The sequence below is a fragment of the Diachasma alloeum genome, unplaced genomic scaffold (genome assembly GCF_001412515.2).
Source record: "Diachasma alloeum isolate Michigan unplaced genomic scaffold, Dall2.0 Dall_scaffold_00186, whole genome shotgun sequence".
Classification (NCBI taxonomy): Eukaryota; Metazoa; Arthropoda; class Insecta; order Hymenoptera; family Braconidae; genus Diachasma; species Diachasma alloeum.
In genome coordinates this window covers 1,081,831-1,090,669 of record NW_021680352.1, presented here as the reverse complement: position 1 = coordinate 1,090,669, position 8,839 = coordinate 1,081,831, and the positions used below count along the sequence as shown (strand labels likewise).

The window sequence follows — 8,839 nt, the reverse complement described above, 5'->3', positions numbered from 1 at the left end:
AAAAAAAAAAAAAAAAAAAAAAAAAAAAAAAAAAAAAACCTGAAGAGATGTCCATAATGTCCACCTACTTATTCGTATCACAATGGTACTCCATGTTGAACTTAGAAAGTCATTCCGACCTCCCGTTGCTTTCCTTCGACACAACAAACACCCGGAGAGACTCATCTGGAGTTCATATCCCATACATTGTCTCTATTTATGAATTTCCCCCATAATCGAATTTAACCATGCCCATTGAATGCATTTTCACACTCGGCACGCATTGAAATTGAGGAAGAGCCGTTCTAGACCTCAATCAGCGCGTGACTTGGGAAAATGGAGTTGAGTCATTTTTGCTGGTATATATTGCATTACGCGATCAGTCACACACACGCACGCACAAAATAAATTCAAAGAGAATTAGAATTTAGAGAGAAAAAAATCACGCACCGCACGGAGAAAAATATTCAATAAAAATTACGTATCTTTTCCGGGATTCCGGAGCGAAATGTGGCTGTAGGAAATTTTACGGAGCTGTCGCGGAATTTTTCCAGAGCTTCCGTAATTTTCATCTGAATGTCCTGAGAAAACTGGGAGTTCCGTAATTTTTACTGAACATTTCTCTCCGTGCGCCCAGCCGCGATTCGAAAATATAATAATAGTCTAAATTTAAAAACACCATCATTTTTATTGTACATTATTAGAAGATTATTATTTTTAAAAAAGTCAAAATTTTTGTTCTGTTATAGTTTCAGTGAAATTTCGACATTAAAAATTGAAAATTTAATGGAAAATTAGTGGAAACTGCAAATTTCAGTTGAATTATTCAATGAAAATTGATGAAATCGATTAGAAAAATTTCCCGAATGGTCAATTAATTTAAAATTCAACATAATTTGGTCCTGATTGACGTATTTTTGAATGAAAATTGAAGTAAATGGGGGAATTCTTGCTTTCTTTCGCTAAAAAATGTGCAATTTCATTGGATTATCAGTGCATTGAATTTTCACTTTCACTATTCACTATTGAGACAAAAATGACTCAAAGAAATTTTTATCCATCTCTATTTTTATTGCAATCGCAGTGAAATTTCAAAGAATTTAGTTCTTAAAAATTCTAAATTTTATGGAAAACTCAAGAGAAACTGTATATTTAGTTCAATTACTTCATAAAAATCAAAGAGGGAAATTTATGCACATATATTATTGAAATTTTAATCAATTCAAGTAAATTAGAGAATTCTCCTCTTTCCTCTGCCGAAAAATTTACAATTCCATTGAATTTTCAGTGAAATCTGAGATTTAACAATTTCCTATCCCCCCACGTTTCCGTTCAGGCACAGGAGCTGAGATTCCAGCGTCCAGGAACTCGCAGAAGGCCCTTCTACCGGCCAAATCCACCGAGAAGACCCCCCAGTGTCAACCGAAGAAATGTTTTTCCAGGTATGACTCAAACTTTCGTGGTCAATGCTCCCTGAACTGTTAAATTAATTATCCAATGTTGTGCAGTGGAGGCACCACTTCGCTCATCAAAGAGACCAAACCGCAGGCCCCAGGAAGTCAAGGAGGCTAGACAGCCCACTGAAAATGATTGCACATTTTTCTCGAAAACAGTCTGTCTGGAGACTGTTAATTATCCACAGTGAGTGTTCCATTTACCCCAGAAAAATCAATGAATTCGCTGTTCAATTCTCAATAAATTTAAAAATCATTTATTAATAATGATCTATTAATTATTAATTTATCAATAATAATATTAATGATGAATAATTATCATTATTTTTAAAAAATAATAATTATAAATAATAATAATTATAATATTATAATATTATTGTTATTTATTATTAATAAATCATTAGTATTAATCATAATGATATAATTATAATTATAATATAATTATATTATTATTATTATTATATTATTATTATTATTATATATTATTATTATATCATAATTATTATATTATTATATTATATTATTATTATCATTATGATTAATAATAATAATTTATTAATAATAAATAATAGGATTAATAATTTAAATTGATTAATAAATTAAATTTATTAACAAATTTGTGAATTTATAAATTCACAGCGAAGCAATAATGAGAAGCCTCCGAGGAAATAAGGAAATGGCATCGTCATTACTAACAGATTACAGCCCCCAGGATGGGGATAACGACTATCTAAAGGCCTCGCCATTAGAGAGTCACTTTGACAATAGATTCGAGAATAAATATGAGAACAACGAGATTAAAAGGTAGAGTAATAGAAGAAAACCTTGAAAAATGTGAATTAATACAAATGCAGTTGGTGGAAAGTAGAAAGCAAGTTATTGAAGATGGAAAATTTCTCCTGCGCCTGCCTTATTTTTTCCCAGTCTCAATGGATTTTTTAATTACCGGACTTGTTCACTATTGTCCTGGTGGATAATTATATTTTATTTCGGTATGAACGATCATTGTAACTGAAACGTGGTTTATCGTGAGTCACATCATCGGTTGTGTTCGGACGGTCAGGCTTTCTAATTATTCAGACCAGAATCACAAGAAAAGCCGATAGATAAAACGATCTTTCGAAAAACCATTGGCAAACATTGCGAAAGATATTGACTAATCAGTGAATCACGTAATGTGGATTTTTCAAATTCAGTGGCTACTATTTATTGCTACAATCTGCTGATTTTTTTTCCTCATATTTTGCGTCAATCCTTTAGTTTAGAGCTGTGCAATTCCATTGCATTTCATTTTTTCCTAATCTGAACTATTCGGGCTGTATTTTTTCGAAGAATTTGAGTTGTATCTTTCGAAGAGTAAATAAATAAAACTTTGTTTTTTGGCAAGGTTTCACTCATTTTTCTAAATAAACAATAAACAATCATTGTTTATAAATAAATAAATAATTTAAATTCGGCATATGAATAAATTTGTTACAATTCCGAACAAATGATGCTCATGAATTACTTGAAATTTAAACTCTGAAATTGAGGGTCATAAGGGCCATGAGGATCAGAATAAGGGTTGTGAGGGTCGGAATAACGGTCACAAGGGTCAAAACAAGAGTCATGAAAGTCAATATAAGGTTTACAAGGGTCGATTAAGGGTTATGTGAGTCAGATTAAGGGTCACAAGGGTTTCTTAAGGGCCAAATAAGGGTAAGAAGGGTTATAGTGAGGGTCCAAATAAGGGACATGGGGGTCAAAAACTAAGAGTCAGAAACTAAGGATTACCAGAGCTAAAATAAGGGTCACGAGGATGAGATTAAGGGCCCTCGTGATCCTTTAAGGGCCACAAGGGTCGGATTAAGGGTCACAAGGGTCAGATTAAGGATTATGCGGCCTCAAGGGTCGGATTAAGGGCCTAGATAAGGGTCACAAGGGTCAGATTAAGGATGACAGGGGACAAAATAAGGATTATAAGGGTTATATAAGGGTTCTGTGGGTTAGATTACGGGTCACAAGGGTCGAATTAAGGATTATGTGGCCTCAAGGGTCGGATTAAGGGCCTAGATAAGGGTCACAAGGGTCAAATTAAGGATTATGTGGCCTCACGGGTCGGATTAAAGGCCTAAATAAGAGTCACAAGGGTCAGCTTAAGGGTCACAAGGGCCGGAATAAGGATTATAAGGGTCACATGTAAGTAATAAATAATAAAATTCACTGTAAAATGCCCGGAAACATGGGGTCAAAAGTTGCTCAAACGAAAGCACTTCCGGGATTAAAAAACCGCCCAAGTACTCGACTATCCTCAACGCTCCATTTATTCTAAAAAATAATCCCTCGCTTTAATTAACCAGACGATCAGATCACTCATCGCCATTCGACAACGTTGAAGAGGGTTTCACATGTCCGTCCCAAGTGATGTATGCACGTCCTCAATTAGCCAGGGCTGTTTCCGGTGTTTGGAAATACATAGTAAACACCGCTGAGCACACGCAAACATTGCGCCTCGAGAAATGCTCGTGAGTAATACAATCTCACTGCTACGAAAGTACTCTACCGGTTTTTTTTTTTCACCTGGAACGAATTGAGTCATGGACAAATTTCAATTCACCTCCCAGCGTTTAGTGTAACAACTGAACCGTTAAATAGAATTCCCCTCAATCGATATTGCTCTATAAACTTTCAGATCACCAAAATCGAGTTGTTCATTCATATCCGAGAACTATCGTTCCTCCTGCATGCAGGTGTACAATTACCACAGATTGCTGACATGGGACAGTAGTTTGGGCCTCCACATGGACATATTCAAGATCCCCTCGTGCTGCAGCTGTCATGTCCAGGGTTATGCCGAGCTTTATCCGCCGATTCAAAAGGACCCGCGACCCGCGCCCGAGGAGAAATTCCCAGGGGCGGACTTTGCCACTGAACAGGGCGAGGATGATGCTTTCAAACGTCCCACTAGCTACCTCACCAAATTCAAACCATCTAATCTCGATAACAATTTCGGTATTAACCCTGATATTAACACTGACTTGCCCCCGTACCTGGAGTATCCACCGGCTTTCAAAGATAAATTTCTAGTGTCGTCGGGGGGTACTAAACACATCGCCGACGCTGGCAGCTCACATCGTCCTAGCTTCACTCTGCCTGGCAGACCCAACAGACCAAAAAAACCCAACTCCTCGGCTAATGCTAGACCCTATGACAAGCTTCCGCAACAGCATGCGCCTAACACGAGGGCTCCGGGGTACAAGGGACCGGTCGTCAAGGGGATGAAGAGGCCGGGCAGACCTGTCAGACCGTACAGGAGGGACTCCACTGGGGATGAGGAGGAGACGTCCCCGGCTGCCATCCAGGAGGGGTAAAATTTTTCAACTGAAATTTAACGTTTTCACTGTTTTTCCCATAAAATTGTAATAAGACTACAGTGGACTTCCCTTAGCTCTTGCTATCCGTAGCTCGGGGGGCGTGTCCTAGCGGCGGGGAATGTGTCCCCCACCGCACTAGTGACGTCATGCACGAAAGGGGAAGCGTTGTGTGTCGTCGGCCGGTATGTTACAGCGTTCTCTCTCAGATAATGACGTTGTCTCTCTCCCGTAAGCACGTCCCTGCGCATGTGGAGGTGGTAATTCCCTAGCTCGAGTTCTTGGAATCAGACCCCCCGAACCCTATGAGCTAGGGGAAGTCCACTGTATAATTTTCTCGGCGTTTATGACCCTTAAACCCGATTCCCAGTGGTTGCTCTCCATCGTTTTTCATGTGATCACCTCTTGTGACGGATATGTCAACAGATTTGATCAACAAAACGACCAGGAAACTGACGCCTCAACAAGACTCCACAACGGTGGCTTCGACGACGAGTACCAAGAGCCCAACAGACGAGTGAATTACAACTACCACCCAATTATCGACTTCTTCAAGCCGGAAGCCTCGAGGCTCCAAGCCCCAGAGGCCCTCTCCACCCAGCCAGCGACAGCCGAGTCAAATGCAAATGGAAACTCCTGGAAGCCCATGATCTCCCCGTAAATCCAATCGACGTCAATCCTAGAGTACCTGAATATTTTCACTCGTTAATTATTAATAATCGTTCATCGCCAGTGTTAAGTAATTAATAGGATAAGAGGAGGCAGTTACGGAATTATTTAATTTATTCGACGAAGAGGAAAGGCGGAAATTGACTCGCGATATTATTATCCACTGTTGTTCCTGTATTTAATTCTCAAACTTATGAGAACCTTTTTCTATCTATGAATAAAAAAAATTGAAAAGAATACAGATGTTTCCGCATTGATCTTCTAATCGTGATCCTGTAAATCGCCAACTTCCATAGGACCCACATATGACCCCCATGATCCTTATTCTGAACCTCACAACCCTTATTTGGACCCTTACTGCGATCCTTGTGACCCTCGTTCTTATATCTTAACATAATTCTTGTGACCCTTATTTAGACCCTTGATCACGGACCCTTGTGGCCCTTAATATGACCCTCATGACCCTTAATATAACCCTTGTGACCCTTACTCTGACCTTCATGAACCTTATTCTGACCCTCGCGACCCTTATCCTGGCCCTTGTGACTCTTATTTTCACCTTCATGAGCTTTAATTTTGGAGTCTTAATTTCGAATACCAAATTTTCATCACCAAAAGTCGATTTGGATTTTTATAATATAGAGGTAATCCACTAATTACATTTATTCCGACCCTCGTAAACCTTATTCTGACCCTCATGACCCTTAATCTCCTCTTGTGACCCTCATTCTGACCCTCACGACCCTTAATTTTGGAATCTTAATTTCGACTACCAAATTTTCATCACCAAAAGTCGATTCGGATTTTCATAATACAAAAAAATAACCCACTAATTACATTTATCCCAGTGAAAGAGAAAAATAATGAAAACCAATAATCAGATTCTCGATAAACTTTATGAACCATAACAAAGGCATTGAAACAATTTTCTCCAGTAGTTTATACCAAAGTAATCCAATGATCTCTCTACCTTCTTAGGCCATTGCTTCTATCCTTCTCCTTGTCTCCACCGAAGAAAATATAAATTAGACTGCGGTAGTCGCGCGGTGAACAGTCCGTAACAGTTGTCCGATCCAAGATGATTAGAAACCACAAACGTTTTCGCCTTATAACGGAACAGGCCCCACGGTGAAAAGATCACCAGTTACTTTGTGATAGTCATCCGAGTAACATGTTTGTTTCAATTAACTGAACACCGAGATAAAAAGTTTAACGATATTTGTTGATTAAAATGTTGTGACTCTACTAGTGCAAAATGATTACAAGTTACTTGTTGTTTTTTCTTGTTTTCCACCACGGAGTGTTTTCAATCCATTCTGGAAAGGCTGTATCCGACGATTTGGATTCCAATGAGAGAGACGAAGTGAGGAATGCTCCGCCGGACCACGAAATCCCGTATTCAGAGCATGAAGATCCCCCGGAACCGGCGACTAGGCCGAAATACGAGGCACCAGGTCAGTGGGCTAGACCTTCAGCGGACAAGAACGTTCCTCTTGAATTTGTACCCAGTACTACGTACGCACAGATCAGAGGAACTCACACTGTCAAACGTGCTCCGAGACATCATGCCTTGCTGGACGCCTCCACTGATGAGGAAAGAGAGAATGCAGGGCGATTGAAGGAAGTTGTGACCAATAAAAAGGTGAATACCATTTACACTGAAGAGGGATATGAAGATGCCGCTTACGATCACGCTGGACACCAGAGAGACGCCGATTTCCAAGAGGGGTACGACAAGAACCTCGACAAAGAGGGAAAATCCCGTGGCTTGGCTGCATCCCAGTCTTCCTCGGAGACAGAAGAAAGCTACGAGGAAGACGAAGCTTACGCCGAAGCGGCGTCCGGACGAGACGAAAAGATCCTAAAGCCAAAGAAGCTGAAAACCAAGAAGTACGACCCCAAGGACGCGTTCAGAAAGGTGTGGGCTGAAGCTGGAGTGAATCCCGTGGTTCTTGTCAAGGAAAAAGGTTCGAAGCTGGAGAAAGACGTGGAGCGGGAGGCGGAAGCAGCAGCTCTCCGCGCTGAGACAGAAGTTCCGGAGAATTTGAAAGACTTAACCAGCGATTCCGGAAGTTCTGAGGATGACGTTGAGACTTCTACACCGCAATTGAAAAGAACATTCATCGGAGATTCGAAGGAGATCTCCGGAGAACGTGAGAATATATCGAAGGACTCGGTGGGCCCTTCCACCCGTCAGCCCGTCGCCCAAGCACTCAGGAGGTACGAGGATTCTCTGGAAACTTATCCCACTTATCGCGATACTATGCCCAAAGTCTACCCAACTTATCAAGAGGTGATGGCCACCACGACGATCCACCCCACGACTATCAATCACGGAAAGGTATTCTGGGATTACTACAAGACGCAAAAGCCCGCGGGACGTCCATCGAAACCAGCGAGTACTGAATATTCCAGTAAGTTGGAGACATCCCCAGAAGACCAAACAACCGAGAATTCGTCATCATCCGAAGAGAGAGCATACAGAAAGAAAAGCGGTGGGTCAGCAGAGTACTCCATGGAGACCGTCGAGAGCAGTGAAAGCAGACCGACCAATGCCACCAGATTAGCGCCCACGGACACCCGATACTCCACAGTTACATCCCCGGGGGTCATCCAAGCGATATTAAAGTCTCCGCAGGTGATGAGAGCAATGAGAACCCCGAGATTAAACTCCGGAGAGGTGGTTACGACGGCCGCGAGGAGAACGCGAGACGATCCGACCACCAAGAGACCTATTTACACAGTTATAATCAGAGCCCCGGCGAAGCAGTGTGACGAGGACTCCGACGAGTCCAAATTACAAGAGTCGTTATCAAAGTACGAGTTGCTAAAGCACTTGACTAACAGCGTCAATCCGCGGTCCTTGAATAATGAAGCTATGAGCAGTACCAGTGTGATAAAGCCACCAGCTGTTCCGCCATTTGGCCAGGTCACCTATGCCGATTACCTTCGCAATGTGTACGGCCACCCAGATGTAAGCGAAACGCGAGAAAGCAGTTCAGCAGAAGGAAGCCGTCAGGTCTCGCTGGAGGATCAGCTGCCAATCCAGCCACATCGTTATCAACCTTATCGTTATCAAACTCCCCCTCAGAAAAATCGTATTCTACCTTTCTTCTCCTGGCTGGCGCAGCTGAATCCAGTGGGAAAATTGATCCCACCTAACAGGATGCTGCCGCCGTCACCGATGAGTCGCAGTCGATATGCCGAGTACGCGGGGAGAAGGATTGGTGTCCAATTACCGCAAAAAGATTCACGGTTTAATGTCTCGCCGTATTACAGCCCAGCGTTCCAGGTCACTGGAGGCGTTGTAAGAAGATTCAGACGGCAATCGCTCGGAGATAATGACAAAGTTTTTACCGATCGGAGGAACGAGTTAACGGAGCTGAT

General features: G+C 41.5%; 1 protein-coding gene across 1 annotated transcript in view; it reads left to right on the top strand.

Annotated features, from left to right (window-relative positions):
- Window positions 1-5,444, top strand: part of LOC107048206 — an 8,353-nt gene extending 2,909 nt beyond the window's left edge. Inside the window, exons 4-10 of the mRNA XM_015271271.1 lie at window positions 1,316-1,421; window positions 1,488-1,620; window positions 2,073-2,237; window positions 3,773-3,937; window positions 4,105-4,424; window positions 4,500-4,779; window positions 5,210-5,444. Of these exons, the coding sequence (XP_015126757.1) occupies window positions 1,316-1,421; window positions 1,488-1,620; window positions 2,073-2,237; window positions 3,773-3,937; window positions 4,105-4,424; window positions 4,500-4,779; window positions 5,210-5,444 (1,404 nt within the window). The remainder of the gene's footprint in view (window positions 1-1,315; window positions 1,422-1,487; window positions 1,621-2,072; window positions 2,238-3,772; window positions 3,938-4,104; window positions 4,425-4,499; window positions 4,780-5,209) is intronic.
- The last annotated feature ends 3,395 nt before the right edge of the window (window positions 5,445-8,839 follow it).